At 40.7% G+C, this 23,270-nt stretch overlaps 1 protein-coding gene across 1 annotated transcript; it reads right to left on the bottom strand.

The window, feature by feature from the left end:
* Positions 1-2,074: 2,074 nt before the first annotated feature.
* tbx21 (T-box transcription factor 21) lies at positions 2,075-19,592 on the bottom strand (the record flags this gene model as incomplete). Its single annotated transcript, XM_080873276.1, has 6 exons — positions 18,786-19,592; positions 7,134-7,288; positions 4,406-4,527; positions 3,905-4,063; positions 3,214-3,275; positions 2,075-2,894 (listed from the first exon to the last, which is right to left on the bottom strand). Exons 1-6 carry the CDS (start codon positions 19,331-19,333, stop codon positions 2,075-2,077), a joined length of 1,866 nt encoding a protein of 621 aa, XP_080729402.1. The 5' UTR covers positions 19,334-19,592.
* Between the last annotated feature and the right edge of the window lie 3,678 nt (positions 19,593-23,270).

The following is a 23,270-nucleotide window of genomic DNA, read 5'->3' as shown; positions in this document are numbered from 1 at the left end:
CATGTTGCCACTTTTCTTTCATATTATCTATAAAAACAGCAATAATTTTCTGGATTGTGACGCTATGATTGCAGCGAGGGACTTTTCTGACTGATGCAACGTCGACACATTGTGAGGTAAGGACTAGCTTCACGCTTAAAAGCTCTTGGTATGCTTCTTCAGAACAGTCAGATCGCCTTGGAAACTCCCTCCTCCTACATGCCCATCACACATCAGATCGAAGGAGTGCTGTGTCCAGCAATTTCAGTAACTTTCAAAACCAAATCTGATGTTCAGATTCATCACTTCACATAAAAAAATGCCCATTTGTATGGAAGTGAAACTTAAACAATCTTAACAAATGTATTACTTTGAAAGCCTACATGTGCACACCAAGATCTTTATTTCTATATTTAAACAAATACCAAAACTTGGAGCTATTAAATTAACCCAGATCCTCAAAATTATGACACTGTTATATGGAAAACATGGCAATTTGTTTAGTTAAACATAAAGAGTTTAATGCTTATGTACCTTTGAGGTTTTTCCAATATGCAACATAAGCCATAATGGAGTTTCTGGTATCATTTAAACCAAAACCCTTGATGGCACTGTTGTGTTGATTGGTTTCAGGGGAATAATTTGAACCGATTGGAAATACCCTGCAATATGTGTTCCCATGAGCATGCTACGGACAAAATATGGCCCCACTTATTAGAATATTGCTTCACAGTGCATTGAGAGGTCAGTATCTTGCTTTAAGACCTACATGCACACTGCAAACTCAATAGAAATCACAAGCACCATCCCAAATGAACTCATGTGAAAAATTCAGCCAGAGTCAGTACAACACTTTGTAAACCATGCAGATCTCTGCTGCTACATCCTGCGAAACCCTCAAAACAGTGTTTGCATCAGCAGGAATTCCTCAAATTGGAGAATTTTGTTAACTAGGAGTCAGTGTACAGTGAGAAAACAATACAGGACAGAAAACATCTCCATCTTAATTGAGGAATCCAACGACTAGGAAATGAACTGTGGGTAGTGCAGATGCATGAGATGTGACTGACAGATTCAAAAGCACAAACTCTTTTATAATACTCCCCCCAAAATTCAGCTTACTAATGTTTGACAAAGTGAACCACATCCTGGTGGGTTGATCAGTTTTGATTAAAACCTGACTGCGACAGTTACTGAAATTGACGAAGGTGGTTCTGTATTACCTGCGTCTGGGTTTGGACTTAGAGTGGCATACAGGGTTACAGTAAAGTACAAAGAGGTGTCACAATAAATTGAATAACTTTTAACATTAAATATTACTCAAACAGCTTTGCTTTCAAACCAGTAAGATATGTTGGATTGCCTGCAGGCGTGTGGACCTGCGATTTTTGCTGTGGTTGGAAAAATCTCGGCAGATGTAGAGGAACACACAGAAAATGTCGGGCTAATATGTATGAGGAAGGTTCCCCTTCTAGAACACAAGCCTGCTGTCACTTCATGGCCTACAGCGCTTCACTGTGGCCGCTAGGTGGTGTTGCACTAATTAGATAGAGGACACTGTGAAAAGCCATAATTTCTGCTCAGAATTGTCATGGGAAATGAACATGAACATATTGCAAAGATGTGTGAATGATTGATGGTGAGAACTGACGTAGATGAGACCAAAGGAGACATGGTGAGAGTGTTTGATGCAGAAAGAACAGACAATTGCTGCAGGCGTCTGTCAGCAAGCAGATATGCACATCTTTTTTTTTTTTGTTTCGTTGTTTTTTTTACAAATCTCCAGATGTTTCAAAGGCCTAAGCCACAGGTCTTTATGTCTGTTTGGTGTTTATGTCACTTTAGGCCAGCGTTCCAGTCACTTCCACTCTGTTCGACACCAACCTTGACACTAACTTTGAAAGTTCCTGTAGTCGTCTGACACTTTGAGGGGCTGGTCACTGTCCTTCTCTACGTTCTGCAGTTTGTCTGTAGCAAAACCAGAGACTGTTCCAGCCCGTCATCGTTATCCTGGACAGACAGTAAATGTGTCAATGAGGGCAGTGTGGGAAGGTGTTGGGAGACACTGTGGCAACCATGATAATGTGTGAGGTCTTCAGTGGGTGTAATAACCATAATAGTCTGCATCGCTGTTGCTGTCTTTTTCACAGACCTCTCCACTGCGCGGGGGTGGGGAGTTTTCAGTGCTGGACGTATATGGCGACACCCTCCTCTTCTTGTTTTCACCCACACCTCCCTCAAACAGGCTAGAGTCGCCTGAGTCCGCTGATTTCACAGAAGGTGGTTCGAGCCAAGGCTCCTCTTGCACTACGCCCACAGTGTCTTTGGGCTTGTCCTGCAGCAAGGGCGGCTGAAAAGAGTCCAGGAGTGGAGGAGGGTGCAGCCTGGGGTTCCCAGGGGATGTCGAAGATGAGGAGGAGGAAGAGGAGGATGATATGGGTCTAAACCACCCAAGAGTGGGGCCGGATTTAGTGGGGTGACCGAGGTACTGTGGGGTGGGCCGGCTGGCGCTCCAACCTGCTGAGGCGGCTCCTGATACAGACACGCTTGTAGACGCAAAAGGATGATCTGAATAGTAGCTGAGAGCATGGTGAGCAGATGTCTGCAAGGGGAAGGGCTTGTAGAAACCATTTCCAGAGAAGTCCCCCTCATAGGAGGAAGTGAAGTCAAGCCGATTTGGGGCCACGCCTTGCTGAGGTGACAGGTACCAGCGGCTGTGGGGACCGGGGGTTGCGGATGGGTCTTTGTGCTGCTGGCCCATACCAATGTGCTCGCGGCCATAGAAGCGGCTCTGGGGCAGGGGGCTCATGTACTGTTCAGAGAGGTAGCCTTGGGCGTAGCAGCTCCCTGGCAGCAGCTGCTGGCCCTCTGTAGGGGAGGGGGTGAGGCGATCAGAGTCGGGAGGAGCGTACAGCCTAGGCAGGAGGGAGGAGGAGGAGGGGAAGAGAAGCGAGTGTGAGAAGAAGAGGAAAAAAAGAAGGTGTTATTTCCTGCCCAAACCTCAAACAACTATCAAACATCTCACAGCCCCTCACACCCTTTCACTGCAGCATGCTCAGCAGCAGCAAGTAATTGCATCTTTTCCAATATTAAAAGGCTGACACGAGCACTCAGGACATTCAAGTGCCAGCAGTGACCCAGTCTCATTATTAATGCTGAGAGAACGCAGGGTTCACACTGAGAACAGAAGAGGATTTGCTTTTTGTAAATACAGACATTTTTGAAATTACTTACGTGTCATAATTGTCACGGAAACCTTTAGCGAACGGGTTATGGTCTATTTTCAGCTGAGTGATCTGTGTAGGGAATAAGAGGAGGGCAATGAGAGAACGTAGGCAAAGGAAAAAAGAGAAGGAGTGAGTAACCACATTGAAGAAACAAGAGCGCAGAAAGAGAACTAACCGACTAATAATTAATGAGGCTACACTGCAGTTTTATCTCTTATTGGAAAGATTTCATCTTAAAAACCGCAAAGGGGAGGAACACAAATGTAAAATTGGGAGAGTATATCTTGCATGGAGTAACTGTTCCACAGTTTATTTGAACAGCCGTAAAAAATACACCGCACACAAGAGAGATGTGAGCTACGGTGCTCAGGTCAGCCGAGGTGAAGCGACTCTTGAAGGTTGCAGAAATGTAAGTTGGTGTGTCTGCATTTTTGATGCATGCATGCATAAATCAGTAAAACATGTCGCTGACATGAATCATTGATCTCTCAACATCATTAAAGCTGTGCAATCGAAGTTATAAGAGGTGTTTTTGTGGGCCAGTTGTGGAAGGTTGTTGCCAAATACAATACAATAAATATGCAAACATGGTAGAATAGCATGTCAGTGGTCTGCAACACAGGCTGCGGTTCACACCTTAAAACATATTTTTAAAGCATACAAATCTCATCTTCATCTTTGTGTCTGAGGTGACTTACATCTGCATTTTGATAAGCAGTAACAGCGATGAACTGAGTCTCCGGGAAGATGAACGTCTGAGCTTTAGAAGAGAGGAAGGGGTCCTCCGTGCCATCCTCCTTTACCTGCACGATGTGAAGACGAGGCTGGTATTTATGGAGGGACTGGAGAACTATCATCTGGAGAAAGGGAGATGTAATATTATGGTCATTTGGCTGCTAAAGATTAAGAGCAGGAAACAAAGATACCTTTATTTTACCGATAAGCGAGAAAAATAAAGGCAGGAAATGAGCAGGCAGAAATTGAGTGTTTGCAGATGGTTTCCATCGCGACACTCATAATGTGGTTAATGTTTTCATATATCAAGAATACGAAAGGAAATTATTAAAGTAGTGTAAAATATAAGCAGAAGGTGACAGTTATTGCATTCATCGATATGTTTCAGCCACTCACTGACCACGCGAGCGTATTCACAGACAGATTTGTAGATAGAAAGCAAATTAGAGGCAAAAGCACGGTACCTGTGCCACATTGTTGGTGCTTCCCTTGTTGTTGGTGAGCTTGAGCTTGCTAAACGACACCTCTTGTCTCATCCAGTGAGCTCCTGTGTTGGGAGAGTCGGGGTGCATGTACATCCTGTTCCCTGCAATCACCGAAGCACATGGCGAGCAGCGCATGTAGTTATGAATAAGGGCTGCACGCTTTGTTTTATTTATTTATTTTCACAGTTTTGGCTTCAAGCTATCACAAAAACAAGAGAACAGGAATATCGTGCTGCAGCGAGTTTTGCTTTGATTCTCACTTTTTCTCTTCTGCACCATTTCCTTTACAGCTGTGTTTTATTCAGCTGGTTTTTTTTTTTTTTTTTAAAGCTCTCAGTAATGAACAGACTAACTGTGATTAGATTTCTTCCCATAACTCAGCAGCTTTTCCATGAATCCTCCACCTGTTAACCCAGACGGTCAATGCGCTGAGACCAAGCAGTTTCAAAATGTAACCTGCCACTAACACTATGACTAAAACAGGTGCATCATGACACGCTTCATTTCTGTAGCGTCGAATTTGGTAAATTTTGAAATGAGACTTTTTAGGACAGTTTCAGTAATATCAGTGTTTTCTGAGTCATTTTTAAAATGCTGCTATTCACTTTCTGTTTTGCTGATTAGGCAGAGGGAAACAACATTTTGCTGGAGCCCCTCAGGTGTAAATTTACAAAAAACAACTTTGGCTTAAGGACTTAAAATCTTCTCTGATCTAAAGTCAATTTTATAGAGATTTACATGAATTCAAGTTGAATTTGATGCGATTAAAAATTATATTTTCTGCAAATCATCAGCAAGCACTATAAAATATTTATGGCACAAAAGTTAATGGATATTAATAATAAGTTACTGTCTGTAGGCCACTTCAGTTGAATACAAGGGAAGATGAAAAACGTCTTAAAACGCCACTTTTCCATCAGGTATTTCCCCTGCAAACTGGGATGGCTCTGTTTTCCTTCCTTTAATATTTTAATATATTCCTAGAGCAGCCAAGATTTCTCACAACATTACCACAACAACCTGCTAACCTTATTTTTGCACACCACATAAGGGTAATATTAAATCTAATTGAGTGAAGTTGTTTCACCACAAATTCCACAACTGTAGCACATCAGCAGTCACCTTTCCACAACACCTGGCATATGTGTGACAGCACCTTGCAGTTTCTCTCATTTATATATTTGTGGTTTGTCTATCATCAATCACACATAAAATGAAATCTCGGTTAACTTGCTATTGTTATGCTTAGTTTTTTCTTTTTTTTTCTGAAGTGTGAACAGGAGGAAATACTGAATGAAAGGTTGTGGAGAGAACAGGGCGTAGAAATGTAAATGTAACGTGTTAAATAATTACTTCTATGCTTGATGTTGAACACGTCTTTACAAGAAAAGACGAGAGAAGTGGCTGAAATGAACTCTGATGTATAACGAGATACTTGGGGAGAAGCACGATTGGAGGTACATCTGGTGAGTAATTCAGACACTCTTGGATGCCACGGAAGATCAAAGCGGGACCCGGAGAGCTTTGATAGGTGCTGGAGAAACTGTGAGTGCAATTGTTAGTCATATTCAAAGTGATCAAATTACTGGACATGTTTTTAGTGGGTTTAAAGAGGGGTTAAAGATGGCATAATATTCCTAAAGATTTTATTGTCGTACTTTGTAGATGGAGGCTGACTAAAAAAAATACTCCAAATTTCCAAAGTACAAATTTTCCGCGTCTTAAAAATGTTTGAGTGTATTTTTCTGGTAAGTAAATTGGTTTTTAGGATTCGTCTCGGCTCAACAAAAATGCATTCCTGTTTAAGTCAGTTATTATAGCTCCTTAAACCAAGGAACATCAGGCAATCTTTGAAAAAATTGCAAAACATGTTGTGAAGCTGCTGACTGAAAACCTCTCAGACCAAGTGTGCATCTTAATGCACGTTTTGGTTTCCCTACTGTATGCATCTAGGTTTGCTACAATACTGCTAAATAAACCACTTCCTCAGGCTCTTCCAGGCAGCACACTGAGTGAAGTCTCCTGCTTGACTGACCCAAGTTTATTTTCGATGGCGGGTTTAAATCATAAACTTCGCATTAGAATCTAGTGTAGGAAGCCCCAGGAAGATTGTGGGTTTGAGCTGTTTACCGGCTACTGGTGGTAAATGCACGATGAGAAGAAAATAGCTATTTTCAATGAGTAGTAGACATTTTTTTTTCACAGGTGGAAGAGCTGTTCTTACGTATTAGGAGTACTAGTAAAACTCGTGAATCCAAAATTGCAATATTTGTCGTCCAGAATAGCCGGTTTCATTATATTACATGCATTTATGTATGTATCAGTGCAAATGCTAATCCAACTACGTTCCTTTGATATAATGCAACAGTTTATTTTAAGGTTTTAACTATAGTGGAGTTAATATAAAGCATTTTAAGTGAAATCGGTCAAGTAAAGTACAATTACTTTGGTGGTGTACGTCATCCCTTTTATATCCTTTTGCATTTTTACATGTGCTATATATAAAAGTTATAATCTTAGTCGCTTATCGTTTTTATCAGTGTGTTCAAAGTCTTTTTCAATAGACGCTGCAGCACTCTTTTTTTCTTCTTTTTTTAGTATTTGTGAATGTAAATGTAGTTGTTTGATCAGCGTACCAAATCTTGGTTTCTAACAGTCATAAAGGCAGCCCCAGGGTTTTACATTCTGTGCTATAGTTTCAGTGTACCTGGCATGTTCCCTTCTGCCTTCCCACACTGGACCCACTTGCCGCCCTGGTATCTCCAGTGGTGCTGATCAGCTAGAACGACGTCCACATAGACGTTATAGTGGGCAGTAGGATCCAGAACACTGATATTGAAGCTCAGAAAGGGGAACATCCTCCTGGAGAGACATAAGAGAAATTTATTTGTTAAAAAAAACAACCCAAAAACGTTGTTTATACCTTTGTTCACATATTGTAGAGGTTTATGGATCAACTACGCCCACGTCCAAGGTGCACAGAGAAGCAGATAAAATCTCGAGAGGTTATGACTTTTTTTGTTATCACGATTATTCTGATGACAGTTACAAAATGCATCAAAGTGCTGACAGATCTCAATGTTAAACACATCTATCTATAATTGAAAATGTCTATCCAGCAAACATATCTGTCTTCAAAGTTAACAGAAAACAGCCATGTGAGGCTGCTGCCCCTGAGTTTTTAAAATAATGTGCATGTGAGTAGCGACTGAAACCCATATTACACTTTATCCATATTAGCCCTGCACATGGTTAGTGTGTTGAAAAAACAGGAGATGAGTTTTTATTCCGTATAAAAGGTTTATGTTATATTTCCAAATATTAAAACTTAGACTCCAGTAACTTGGATCACTATTCAAAATCAGCTTTATTGGTGTAGACCATTAGTTCATCCTCTAAAACAAGCCACTTTGGCTCCTCTTGCTTTAAGTCAGCTTTCTTCTCACAAACCGGAGATTTGAACAGCAGGTGGACATACAGAGCTGAGAGTGGAAAGTAGACCCTGATGTCTGTTGATTACATGCATATACACTGACATCATTGCATGAAACTTTATGTAACAGAATAATAATAATAATAATAATGGATTGCATTTATATAGCGCTTTTCAAGGCACCCAAAGCGCTTTACAATGCCACTATTCATTCACTCTCACATTCATACACTGGTGGAGGCAAGCTATAGTTGTAGCCACAGCTGCCCTGGGGCAGACTGACAGAAGCGAGGCTGCCATATCGCGCCATCGGCCCCTCTGGCCAAGACCAGTAGGCAAGTAGGGTAAAGTGTCTTGCCCAGGGACACAACGACCAGGACAGAGAGCCCTGGGATCGAACCGGCGACCTTCCGGTTACAGATGCGATTCCCAACCCCCTGAGCCACGGTACAAACAGTACAAAATAAGTTCAGCTGTCAGAAACAACTGACATTTCTCTCTTTTGAATCACACAGCCTCTAAAAATTATGGATTCCATTAAAATAATCTGTTGTTGAAAACTGAACTATTGTAAATTTTCTCAACAGTGCATGTACGTAAGCTGTTGAGATGATTCATGTTTGGCCTTTCAAACTGTAATCCTCGGTTTCCTAAGCAGCTAAAGGAGTCATGAGAGGTGGAGAGGACAGCTGACACTTGAGCTCAATATTTAATGCTGCTTTTAATAAAAGATGCCCCAGAAGATGCTCTTGATTGCTGGAGCTTTGCATGTTCAACTCGTTTTGATCACTTCAGTGAGACGAGGTAACTGGGAGGTCAGGTTGTCCCCTGGCTGGACGACCCGGGAACGGAGAGGGAGAAGCTGGGTTAAATTAAAATTAAAGAGACACACACAAACATATAAGAAATGGACTCTGAACACACAACGGCAGATAAACCCTGCTGACATTCACGTGTGCGCCAAATATCCGGAGTGCATGTCGACGCGAAACACTTACTGTAGTGATTCAGAATTACTAACCCTACTGAGTTGTAGTTCACACTTTACATTATAGCGCAACATGTAACACACAAATGTTAGTCATTCTCTGGGGGAAATCCACTTAAGGGAAATTAGTTGGACAATCATGTCCTTTAATATTCATTTTCCCAAATGACTGATAGGTGAGAAAAAGTTTGATGGAGATTTAATCGACAAGGCTTTTATTAAACTGATTTTTTCCCCCACCTAGTTTCATATTATTTCCTGGTTAAGTTAGACATCAACACGGCTTCGTGAGCTTTAGGAAAAGACCCCTTTCACAGCCACGTTAGAGGCCTGTCCTCTGCTTTGTGGCTTGTAATAATAGTTTACTTGATGAGGTGCTAAAGGTAGACTATAGATAGCAAAGATGTGCTGCTTGCAATGTTTTTGTGAGCAAATGTTCTCAAGCAGAAAAAGTATTTCCTTGAGATTTAACTGAGAATGCCCTTTAATATTATGAGACTGAAGAAATGCTCAAACTAAATGGTGATATTAGCTGTACGCGGCAAGCATCTGAAATGACTCATGTAGGTGTTTCTAAAATGCCATCTAGCAAATGACTGACTGACATCATATTAGCGTGCAAACTCAGAAGAGGTGGCATGAAAACTTTAAAGAAGCCTGGAGTTTGAATCTCATCTCGATTTACTAATTACTATTACGGATTTATTTGGTTAGGTTTAGGAAAAGCTTGTGGTTTGGGTTAACATGAAAATAAAGATGTGAATAACAGTTTGCAAAAACCTAATCTTTCTTAGAGGAAGACAGTCTAGCGATATGTAAATTTTAGGAAAGATGGCATTAACACATTGCAGAACTCCGTAGGATGTGGCCACTCGTGACCTTGAGCTTCTCTATAAAACCAAATCATTACTGAGAAATTTCAGACTGAACCACAGAGTCCTTCAAGAGACTGAAATTGACGTTTCTGGAGATATAATGACTAAAAATTTGCCTCACAACTCACCTTCCCCTAAAGATCACTGCATGCAAAAAATGATCTCATTTGTTTTATCATTACAGAAACTCAGTGATTTAAAGGAAGACCTGAGCTTTTCCTGATAATGCCACCAAATCTCATGTTCATTCATTTCTGTCTCTTTATTGCCATGGCATGCTTATAAATACCCCTGCGATGAACTCTGGGTCCATATGAGGTCACCAGAGTGTAGCTGGTGTAAATAAAGGCATTGTGTTTGACACCAGCTAAAAGCTCCTCAGGCTATGGAGCATTTGTAATGACTGACATTCAGCTCCCGCTGCCCACCCCTGCCACTTAGATTTGTTCGGTATTAAAAGTGCACAAGTGGTTTTAAACCTACAAATGTAAATAGAATAAAAACATGCCTTTGTCTATTTTTCTTCAAATAATAGATTTGGCTAAAAAAGAGCTGAAAGTGTGTAAAAGTATAGATGGTTATAATGAGTTCTATGAAAAGCATGTCGTAGTCACTTTAAGAGGGCAAAGTGCGCACAAAAACAGAAAAAATAGCTCTTCGAGAAACACCCTTTACTTTCTTGTCTAAAACATTTTGATGTGGGTGGAAAAGATAGATAAGGTCTCATGTCTATTTGATCACCGCACACTGCGCAAACTGCGCGCACACACACACACACACACACACACGTTAGAAATGAAAGTTAGACATATAGCCTAAATATAATTCAGTCAGTTAAAGTTTGTGCCGAGAACATGATACTACATGTTGGCAGCATCGTTTTGGTAAACTACAAAACCTGTTATCTCTTCTCGATCGAAACTGACCTCATCTACAATCAGCTGGGTGATTTAGGGGTGCAAAAACAAGACAGGTGTGTAACGAGACAATGAGTAAGAGGCTACTGTTAGCGACGGCCCGAGGGCCCGTCCGTGCTGATGAGGATTTCATGTGTGTAGCCTGAATCTGCGTACATCGTTTGTACGGGAAATTAAGAGATGCATAAAGTTACTTTTACATTTGTCACATGGTATTACGATGGGGCACTTTACTTTGTGTTTAAACTGTATAATATACAAAATGAGCAACAGTGCTAGAAATAACTGTAAATAACTAAAAGCTGTGATACTGTGGTTCACTAAGCATAACTGACAGCTGAGCATAATCGTTAAGAATAAATCGATTAATCAAAACTTTTAGAAAATTATTCAGCCAGTTTTGAATAATCGATTCACTCTTAATGATTGTTACAATTATGCTTAGTGAACCACAGTATGACATCCATTTATCCCAACTACTGACTTACTGTTCTAACCAGTAGTTCACTGCTGTTAGGAAATAGCCCAATCTATTAATAAAAAATAGACAGTTCTATCTACCAGTATTTACACGGTGCATATATTATGTTTAAAATAAGAGCAAGTGTGTGAGACCAAAAAGATCCATATTATTTGTGGTAAAAAAAAAAAGTGACTTTCTTTCTGCAGACTTTTATTAATAACTTTATCGAGCTTTATTTTAAGTGTTTATCATTTTTAATCTGTTTTCCATACCGTTACTGAACATTTGTAGCTGTTAGCCATATTCTTATCTAGCGGTATCAACTATTTGTTAAATTTCTTGTTACAATGAATTAAATTACTTTAATTAAACTGTAATTTCTACTGTTTCTTTTCAGATTAGTGTGGTTCAGATTTCCAATTACCCCCCTGGCAATTGCAGAAGCACCCCCTGGGCTACTCGAGCTCCCGGTTTAGGTTCACTGGCTTATGGGAATGCTCTGCAGAGAGAAAGCACAGATGCTGTGATGTTTCACATTATGCATTTATTGCTCATTAGACCTCTCAAAAGGCTGAGCTGCAACATACAGCCACTGGCTGTGAGCACAGCTGCAGCTCCAAATCAGCTTTGGCAGTGGTCAATGAGCAAACTGGTACACCAGCTCCTCTGGTTATCTTTCTGACTGTAAGGCTACAGACTTGCAACTGAGCAGCCACAGCTGAGGGTATGCAGACTGGCTGTGGCCACAGCCAACGGCAGTGTGTGTATCATAATACAGCTCAGCATTTCTTTATGAATCAGAGGAAACGCAAAAGTTATTTTCGGGTAGTGCAAAAGAAGTCTTGAATAAATTCCTGATGTGACCCTTAGGGGGCTCTGTACTGCTCACATATGTACCCATATTGTTTAATAACAATGCTGAAGGGTTAAAATTACTACAAAAATCGTGGTAATTCGCATTTGCATTGATTTGTAGACTAAAGGTACTTTACTTTAAATTTGGATATATAAATGCAAGCTTTGTGTCCAGTTTTCAAAAACACATCTCTATTGATTATAAAAAGAACGGCAAAAGCTGGACTTTTCCTTAATTCATGTAAAGAAAAAGTTCAGATGATCAAATGTTTTCCAGTTTGTCTCTTTGACTGCTGGCTCTTTAAGACGGCAGCACATACACACGCCCTCCTTGCTCACTAGTAAGACAAAACCCTACGCTGAACCATCCCAGTTGGGGTTTTCTGGCTACAAGGCGAGTCCAGTTTAACAATCAATCATAGTTCTCGGTGAAACACAATCGTGGCAGCAGCTCTTTAGTGGCTCGCAAAGAACAGGTGAAAGGGCTCTTCTTCCGCAGCAGTATTTAATACAAGCGAAAACAGAAACTTGGCTGTTGAGCTCATGAATGGATTGATCCACCTACACTGAGTGAGAGTAATCTAGAAAGAAGTAGAATTGTTACAATTTTTTTTTTACCCCATTCATATTATCAGTTTACTTATAGTAGAGCCTTTTATAGGAAATCAGAACTTGAGAAGGGGAGAAACCAAAGAAAACACAACACAGAGGGGTATTTGCATGTGTGGGAGGCTCTTTGTGTTCAAAGTTCACTCAGAGACGCTGAAAAGCACTACATACATACATGATAGTGTGCAGTTATTTTCAGTGTGGTGGCGTTGTGGTAATTAAGGGCATGGTAGCTGTCATGTCTAGAGTGTCACACAAACATGATTTTACTTTTACATGGCAGATACAGTCACAAGGAAAGCACCTCTGTCTGTTGCAGTTTGGAAAATGATGATACACAGACACATGAAGTCGCTTTAACACAATAGGAAATCACAATTTCAGTTACCCAGCTACCAGACAGGCTAACTAATAAACCTGCCAGCGTGCCACTGAATTATAGAAACAGTAACGGCAAATGTCTATTTCTGAGCACGCCGTGTACGAACATGAAGAGTCATAACTGTAGTCGTTTTAGGCAAAATACCATAGAAGAAGATGAGTGTGGTGAACCAGTCACTAATATAGAGACAGTGACATTTAAAAGAAAAAAAAAATCAAAATAAACTGTGTGGATGTTGGAGAGCGAGGAATGGGAGGGCACGGGAGGGGAAACTGTGGGGGGGGGGGGGGGGGGGGGGGGGAGATGGAGGTTGGAGAAAGGGAAAAGGAAAGAGCAGAGGGTGGAGTGAAGAGAGGGAAGGAGGGAGAGGAGAGGAGAGGTGGGGTGGGGAAGGGTGGGGGTTTTGTCCTGGGGATGCGAGGCAGAAGCTTGAGCGGAGAAGAGGAACTGGGTATTCACCAGGGAGAAGACTTTTCCACATGAGCGCACCCGCTGATTCATCTGGACAGGAGTTCAGGTCCAGTTTTTGTCACCGCGCGTACGCTTGATCATCTGTGACGAAAACATGCCAGTCTACAGCTGCTGCCGGACACAAGGACTCTTTAGCACATGGACACCCTTGTTTGTGTATTGACTTATGGCAGAGGAATTCAGCCACTATAAGTGCTGAAATGTCCATTTTGGGGGGTAGTAGTCAGGGGTAGTCACCTGATACTGTGGACTTCATGCTTCAGACCTCATAAAGGATAATGCTGCTGTTAATCTGGATTTTTATCATAAACAAAGCCTTCGGACAGACTAAAAGCAGTTGTAGTTTAGTCTGCTTTCCAACACATCCAGCTTCTTGTCTATCAAACACGACACAAGGCCATTAGTTTCTACAGTGAGGAATTAGGAACAAATTTCAGGAGCACATTAATTCCCATTTGTTGGGGTTGGTGTACTGGTGTGTGCTTGTTTATGCTTGGGCCTCGCTAATGTTTCTTTCAGTAGCTTTTGGACAATCAAACAGTCTGGTAAAGATCCTATCAGCCACAACATTATAACCACACACTGTACAGAGAAGATAAATGTAGACACGCCCTAGCACATCCAGCTTTATCATCTATTTCACTCTAAAAGGGGCCACACTTTAAAAAAGAACATAACACTGCATTAGCGATTAAAAGTGATAAAATTAAAGGAACATTTTCGCTGAGGTCAGAGGTCAAATGAGTAGTAAAGTCATTTTTTAAAAGACCTCGGTATGAACGAACTGAGTAGCCCCCTGTTGGCCATTACAAGAAATGCAAGTTTACCGTGTTTTGACATTAGCTTAACTTCTCAGATCCAGAATGTATAATTAAAAACACATGTTTGGAGATCAGTCGATGCTCCGGGTTCGGTGTTGTCTTCCTCGTGCCATTCCTGAGGAGTTTTTGGATTATCCTGCAGAGGGAGGCTGCAGCCATCAGGGAGCATCTGCGATAACGTTTAGGTGTGCGGTATGTGTCATTATGCCAAGTAGCAAAGTAGCATCGCGATGAATAGTGATACTGACTTCACCTATCAGTGGTTATAATGTTGTGGCTGATCAATGTATATATTAGTATTTATCAGTATACAGTCCATTTATAACAGTGGAATCAAATCATTGTTAACAATGAACTTGCCAGCAATAGAAAACAAATAGGGAAGTAGATACAGTTTATATTTCTTTATCTAATTAGTTCCACAACCAGTCAGCAGCCTATCTTCATGTTCAATTAGTAACAGTATTTTTTAATCAAACTTTTTGGGAACCAAATATAGAGCTATAAAGTTAAAAAATATATATCAAGTGTGTCAGTAATAAGCCTAAGGCTCCAAATGCGGTGGACATTACTCACTTTGAAGAGGAGCTTAATTACACGGTATGAGGAAGTACTTGTATAGCTGTCTAAAATATTGGCACTAGATGTTTCTGCGAAAAGCTACATAGGCACACATAAACAGCTGAACAGGAAGTGACAGGTCATACTGTCAAAACCTTGAAATAGTCCCACTTCTGCTTTCAGAGAGAGAGAGAGAGAGAATGCGAGCAAAAACGAATACATACGACTTCCAAACATTCACCAAAAAGGCAGCTCGCGATGCAATTCTTAAATATGTTTTTCTGATATGTTAATTTCAGCATTAACTTCTTTAAATTTCTAGAGCAAGCTGCCCTTCTAAAGACACCCACTCTTATTTCCTTGGTGATGTGAAGTGATAATTTCCACAACATGAGAAGCCTACTTTGGAAATAAAGCTGGTTATTACCTAAATCATTTGATGAATTCATAGAAAAACAGCATTTTCACCAATGGGCTGCAGTATATTAGAAGAATAAAAACCACATTTCATTTTCATTGTGTGTTAATAAAAAAGCACCAGAACGGTTTATTAAGAACAGATACAGGAACCTAAAACTCATCATACGCGGCGATTACCGTTTCTGAGCGCTCATTCTACTCAAAACACAGCAGCACCATCTATTCTTGGGAACAAAATAAATCAAAGGATTGTTTCCTCTCAAAAAACTACAGGATGTCAGACTGATACAGTTTACAGTTTGCAGTCAGTGGAGCAGAGAGGGCAGATGAGCATGATTCCTCCGAGTCTGAACTTTAGTTTTACATTATTTCCCTAAAAGGTGTTTTTACGCTGAGAACTTAGTCAGTACTTTCTCCTTCCTAGAACACACACTGCATGGCCGAGCAAGACTTTCTTTGTAAGTTATGTGCTGTAATTAAAGCGAATTATTTCCTCTTTGAAAACTACCAGAGGATCGTTCAATTAGAGGCACATTTCGAGGTGATTTCCTACAAATTCAAACGCGGCCTAACCCTTTTAACAAAAAATGAAGCTGCTTTCTACTGCAGTTTCCCAAAAAAAGTCCCCACGAATGCATGTACTTCTTGGAAACAGCTGCAGGGAAAAGTTTGCCTTTTTGACTCATATCTGCACCAAGAGTACCACAGGTGTAGGATCCCTGGTCAAACAAATGAATAAGGAAGAAAGCTTCACTTTCTCTTTTCAAATTTAGTCATTTGATTTCTTTTAAATCACAAAATATCCCCTTTTTCCCATTTTCTACCACAATTTGTTCGACCCCTTGGATCATCGCGGTAACACGGTTGCGCTGACACAAACTTCGTCTTAGCCGAGGACAGCCTGTGCCATGGTATCAGCTAGTGAGGTGAATCTGAATTTAGCTCATGAGAAGTGCAGATGAATTCGCCCCCACCCTTCGCTACAGGCCGAGAAAATGTGTCTAGATTTCAAAGCCCAGGTGTGCTACATGAGCTTCTGAGAGATCTGTCAGGCTGTACACCCACCGTCTAGTGGAGGCTGAAGAAAGCAGAAAAAAAAGAGAACCTAGTCTTTTACTTCCTGAACATCAAAGGTGCCTCACCTCCTCAGTGTGGCCATCTAAAGCTTCAGTAATGTTTGACCCTTCACTTCATTTCTCTAGAGTTTCTTTCACCCTTTCGCCTACTGATACCGAGGTTTTGATTAACATTGCAGACCCCCGGACTCCTCTCTTAAAATCACACCAAAATTATTGTGGAAGCCTGAAACCAAGATGAAAATTTTAAGAAGGATATTGCCTCTGATATTGAAAGTTTTTTCTTCTTTTTTAGTGTTTCTCTGCTCACCTTCTTCAAAATCTTGTAGGATTTTTTCTTTTTTTATGTTACGAAAAAGTGTGAGTGTCAGAAACAGGGGTAAAGATAAAAGACAGAACATTTTCATCGCCAGGATTTCACATTTTCACAATATGAGGTTTGTGGTTTTTGCACAACAAGAAAATTTGCTTTTTGTCACATGTGGAAGGATAACACCTCTGCACTCACCGACCCTATTATTATTGCGGGTAGTCTTTGACTTTTTCTTTGCTCTGAGGGAAGCTGAAATTAGCTGGAGCAAAATAAAAGTGTACTGCATGCATTTTAATTACGTGACCTGATATATGATGCTACTTACCACAGTGAGTTTGTCTACAGAGGAAACTGCCAGGAATTGCTACGTCAAATAATAGAAGATGCACGCACACACACACACACACACACACACACACACACACACACACACACACACACACACACACACACACACACACACACACACGCACACGCACACACACTTGGATAAAAACGTAATAAAATACTACATTTTTAACACTAAAATCCCCAAATCATTGGCTAATTCTGCAAAACCTGTGCACACCATAAAATGAATTACAAGGCATTGAAGGGAATTTCTAAAACGATCCATTTGTGAACCATGTGAACAGTTAAATGTGCAATTTGTGATCAGGTTTAGCAGATAAAAGGCAAGAAAGTATATCAAAAGTCTATCTAAAAGGAGCATTTCTTACCCCCAAAACCGTAAGTGTACTGCACTCAGAATAACTTTCAGTAGTAAACCAGAAGGCAAAGAAGCCATGCAGGTCAAAGGGGAATATTTTGCAAGAACATAAGCTGCACCTACCAAACTGAAATTCATCTGTTTCAAAAAACCACAAAACGCCACATGCAACAACAACAACACCACACACACAACCTTAGATATATAGATTAAAATGGCTTGAGTAAACTTTGTGAATTTTTACTCAAGCCATTTTAATACAAAAATTTTGAGTTTCAGCCGACAAACCGAGTGAAGCCACTGGAAATATCAGTCATATTATGTGACAGCGCAATTGTTTCCCGTGCACAGATCCGAGCCATGAGAAACCTATGGCCTGAAACCTTGTGTCAAACACAAGTGTCGCATATTAGTGAATTAATCCTCATCGACGTGACTGCATCTTTATGCTCGGTGACCTATCAAGAGAGGCCCGGCAGCGCCGTCTCTTCCCCTCTCAGGCCATGAGCTGTGTGCGCTGCAGAGAGCTGCCTGCGCGAGCCCACATGTTTTTTTAATCACAATTTCGATATCGTCATTTTTTTTAAAGCTTCCCACTTAAGAGTATCGCTATGAGGGTTGTTTTTGACTCTTGTTTTAGATTTCTTCCTCGCTGTCTGCACGAACAAGAATTTGATTAGCTCCCAAATTGAGTTTTGTAACGTCGATTATTGCCAATGACGGATGGTCAAAAAGATGACGTAACTTTTTTTTTTTTTTTTTTTAAAGATTACTGCTTTCTCTGATGGTTCGAAAAACTGTAAAATTTCCTTTTTGGCAGCTGAAGAGGTGCTGATATAAAGTGAAGGCACCCAAGAGACTTTATAGGTCAAAGAACAGCTCAGCCTGCAGCTGAGACTCCACTTTGCAGTTTGTTTGCCTCTTCAACAACTTTTTAATTCGGTTGTAATTCCTTGCATAGTAACAAACCTTTGAGATGCCTCTCAGTAAAATGACATAGTGGCCTTCTGTGCGTACCCTAATAAATTTAAAATTTAAAACTCAATTCTTTAGAAACTGTCGTACTTTCACATCCTTTAAGTAGGCAACAGCTCGGATGAGGCAAATTTTGCGCAAAACTTTGCACCTTTCGATCATTATCCCAGAAAAACTCCCAACAACCACGTCACCTGAGCAGAGACGTGTTGGTGATGCCTGCACAGTCTGCAGAGCTGGAAGACGACCGCCATTCAACTCTCGGAAACAGAAAAATAAAACTGGTTTTAGACGTGAATTGAAGTGCGCTCTTGTGGCGTAGCGGAGGCTGCTCATGGTAAAGATAAGACAGGTGAGTGAGTAAATTAGAAAGTGTAAAAACCAAAGGGCAGCGGTGTGAAATTCACGCTTTCTATGACCCCCTCTTTGCTCCATTAAATGTGCTAATCGACAGCGGAGGAAACAATGTGTAGTTTTTCTGTGAGACTCACCTCCCCTGCTTGGTGATTATCATCTCGGTTTGGAACTTGTGGAACTTGGCCCACAGCGGGTAGTTATTGAGCAGAGCCTGAGTCTTCCCGCACACCTGTAGCCCAGGTAAAGGGTAGAGAGGCTGCCGCTGGAACCCGTGCTGAAAGCTCGCTGGGTAATTCTCCGGAGAAGGGGAGTACACGTCTTTACCGCCCGTGGGAAACCCGTCTCCTGCCGTCGGGATGTAAGCCTGCCCGGCTCCGCTTCTCGGCGGAGAGCGCACGCTGCCGTACGGGCAGCTGCTGAGGGTCTGTGCGTAAAACCTGCCGGGTTGCGCTCCGTATCCTCCTACCGCCTGGTCCGAGTGGTAGGGCAGCGGCAGCGCGTCCTGCCCGCTCTGAACAGAGTCCGAGTAGTAAAACCTCGCGTCCTGAATCCCCATTTTGAACTCGGCTAGATCCTTGCCGCCGCGGTGGAAGTGACTGCTGATGTCGGCGTTCTTTCCGAAAGTTTGCGTTTCAGTCCCATTCAACATGCTGAGGTAGAGGTTGCCACCTATGCCGCCCATTTGCAGCCCCGCTCCCAGGCTGTGTCAAATGTCATAAGTTTGCGCTCCGTTTGAGTAAAAACATGTACGATGATAATCATAAAAACCAAGACCAAAAAACAACAAAGTCACTTGCCCTCACCTACGACTCAAAACGCACCGACATGAATTTTTAACTCGGTGTCTCCGCCGCTCAGAGGTTCAGATATAAAAACATCCCTCACGCCTCATTAGTCTGTTCATCGATAAACTTTTATTATTGCCAGAGTTGGTGTTTGTCTTTTTTGACGTGTGGAGTCGCTAGCAGTAACTCAAACACATGCTCGCTTTTCTAACCTATGATATATACATTTTGTAGGTGGTCATATTTTGGAGGTGTGTCAGAGGCAGGGGAGGGCGCGATAGGCTCCAGATATGAAAGAGAACATCCCCTCAGTAGAGACACGAGATTACACCCACACACACAGACACGCACGCAGAGACCTTTGGGGAAAAAGAGGAGTAGAGTGTAGTCTTCTGCTTTAAAATTAAAATATGGACACAGCAGAAATGTTTTAGAAGTGACAGCAAATAAAAAATTTATGTTATAATTTTAATTGTCTCTGATGCTATTTTGCGCCTTTTGGTTCATTTGCGCACATTAAAACCTGCTGTCATGATTTTGTTTAAGAGAAAATAGGTAATAATAATTTAATGAAGTTAGTCAGAGGTGGAATTCAATTAAAGGCCTGCAGAGGTTTTTAATAATTAGAGTAATAACACTGATAATTTTGACAAAGCAACAATCATTCGCAGATGTTAAGTCCCACACGTTAAATTCGCATTTAATTTAGCGATAAAATAAACAATGGTGCAGTCGGTTCATATAAGACGAGTTTATTAATTTTATGTATTTCTACTTTTTAATAAGACTGAATAAAACTACTTAAAATGTACTTTTATCTCCTACCAGCTCGACACACCGTGCTTCTTTCAAACGTTAAAGTTTATCCGTTAACGTGTGTGATTTATTGTAATTTAGCTGAAACATATATTTACAAAAACAAGTCTATTAAAGTATTACTCACTCTGTGTCACAGGGTTTCAGGTTTTTTTGTCACCATAAACTAGTTCACATTTTGAATCAGCAACACGATTTTATTTTCATTTTCAGTCTCAATCACGAAACACGTCAAAATGTACAAGTTTATTTTTTATTTTATTATTTTTTACAGTAAGAAAAAAAAATCAACAACGAGACTGACTGTTTTAGCAGCTTCAGAGAGCTCACTGTGTTATAGAAATTATTTAAAAATAAAGCCCAGTGAAATGTATCATATTTTATAGGAAATTGATTATATTTTTATATTTTTTAAAATAATATTTTGGGTTATTTTTTATGTTAAATATATTTGTAATCTTAAAAATGATTTCCAGTACATAAAAATACATTGTACCCATTATTTGAGCAATAATCTTAAAAATAATACACTTAAAAAAACAAACCTGTGTCTATATTCAGAATATAAATAAAAATCTATGCGTTTAAGTCAAGTGACAACAAAGAGAGACTCTTACTGAGGCTAAAAATGATTAAAATTTACCTTTAACTCGAACCATTCCCCCTCCAAGCAGAGTCTTGTTTAAGGCCCTGATAATGGCATGTTTAAATGGGTCTTACTGCTGGACTGACACTACATTTTCAGTACTCAGTATGGGTATTATATAATGTTGTTATGACTTGGTTTTTTAACATGTGCGCCCTGTGGCGGCAGAACACCTCAGACAGCATCAGGTACAGTTTCAGTCCCAATATGCAAAATTAACTTTCACATATGTTTCCTGAAACTGTCAAAGCGTCACCGTTTGTAACCAATCACACATCATTTGCTTCCAAAGCTGGATGAAACAGGAAGCTGGCTGTCACACAGCAGCAGGCTCTTCTATTAAATAAGACCTCTTAGTGTTTGTGTGTCACTGGTCAGCGAGCCCGGCCTGCACGGGGGATCTGCTTTATAAACACAGATGAAAGAGATAACCCTGGGGTATTAACAGCTGCATGTGTGTGACCATACACATGCACACACATTAATAGATGAAACCCCCCTCCAGTGCAGGTATGACACAGTTATCCCCATCGACGCTGTCACTACTCTAATCCCACTTCCTGCGTCTCTCCTAGCAAGGTGAGCTCACAAGGGCGCACGCTGAAGTCATCAGTGTTGACACGGGTGGTGAGAGGGCCACAGTGTGAGCGGCACCCCTCCCCCCCCCCCACACACACACACACACACCTCCACCTCCACCCATCTCGCTCACCCCTGGAGTCACCACTTCCTCTTCTATCCTCTTCTTGCTTCCGGTTAGAGCCTCAGGCCATCACCTTCTGTGGCACAAATCAGCTTTCATTTTCTGTTAAGAGCAGGTCAGGTGGCCCTCATGTGCTCATGTGCACAGGAGCATAACTTGGAATATATTGCGAGCAGGATAAAGTGTTTGTAATCCTGGTGGAGCCCGTACAATATCAGCCTTTTCTGCTGGATTCTAAACTTTCCACCGATACCTGAACGTAAGCCAGTGGATAAAAGTGGGTGAGAAGGAGTTATAAATAGTGAATTATAACCGCGCTCGTACTCAGAGCTATGCGGTAACTGGAAACTGAAGTAAAATCTTGATGACTTCAAAAGAATGCAGTAAAAGCAAGTGTGGTTAACTTGTCCACGGCTTCTGTGGGTTGACAAATTTAGAGGTGATAGACGGGCACATCATCAGATGTCTTCATTAAAGGAAGGTGATGATTATGAGATAGCTAGAATTACAGCATGAAATAATTCGCTGTGCTTTGAAATATAACTGAAATATGAAAGTGAGATGTTTGATTTGGCCTGTAATTAATGACACAGTGGCTCACGTTAAAGGCCCCAGTATTATCCACATTTTCAGATGATTTACAATCTTTTTAAAATCTTGTAAATGTCCAAGACATTTCTGTTTGAATTTTTCTACCAATTAGGTTTTTCTAAACCTAATCAAACCCTGGATTATGTTGCCAAGAACGGCTTTAAAGAAACAAAATAAAATGTCACACTTGGGGGCACTGATATGTAAATATAGGTATTTTTCTCCAATTTACAGTGTTGTTTAACCGTGCATGGTTTGGTTAGATTAAGGCAGACAAAAACTTAATGAATGACAATGTGAAAAACAATATGACACTGCGAAAGGTGTTGCTTGTAAATGAGCCTACACAGACTTTTCAGCTCCATTATGGCACTCCATAATGAGTTTCAGGTCCTTGTTAAGCTTTGCTAGTCAGGTTCACCGCTCATTGTGCTGTTTTCAACCACAGCACGTAGTTGTTTTGGTGAAAAAGTTGTAGAAAACTCTCTATACCATAAATGCTCTTTGCTGAACATCAGAAAAACATGGTTAGTGAGAACAGTAGTGCAATCATCATGTAAACAAATGTGTTATTGCCCCAAGAGAAACCAAAAATGACAGCGCATATCTGATAAATCAAGCCAAAAATGAATCATGAAGCTCCAGAATGATAACGACATGTTTTCCGTAGCCACTTAAAAGATGATGACATATCAGTGTTGGGTTACTTCTGCTCCTCCATGCGGCCGTTGCAGGCTTACAGTCAGAGAACCTTCAGAACCACTTCATTAAGATTAGAAATAAGAAAGCAGAACAGTGATCTTCCAAGACAAAGTTCAATATTTTGTTGACGCATCCATCCACCCCCATCGCTTTCCTACATAGAGTTTGCCATTCTGTAAGAGCAGAATAACCAACAGGTGTTCATACCAAACCTAAAGGAAAGAATTATTCCATTCCCAGTGGTTCCTAAATTTACAAATTGTCAATTTTAAGCCCAAAACAGGCAATATCAAGGCCAGCTATCAAGAATATGCAGCAAATTTAACATGGCTTTAATTCAAAAATTTGTTTTAAATTTGTGCCCCATGTGGAAGCA

Source organism: Rhamphochromis sp. 'chilingali' (genome assembly GCF_963969265.1).
Source record: "Rhamphochromis sp. 'chilingali' genome assembly, chromosome: 22".
NCBI lineage: Eukaryota > Metazoa > Chordata > Actinopteri > Cichliformes > Cichlidae > Rhamphochromis > Rhamphochromis sp. 'chilingali'.
Note: the sequence above shows the minus strand (reverse complement) of the source record. Positions and strands in the feature narration are given on the sequence as shown.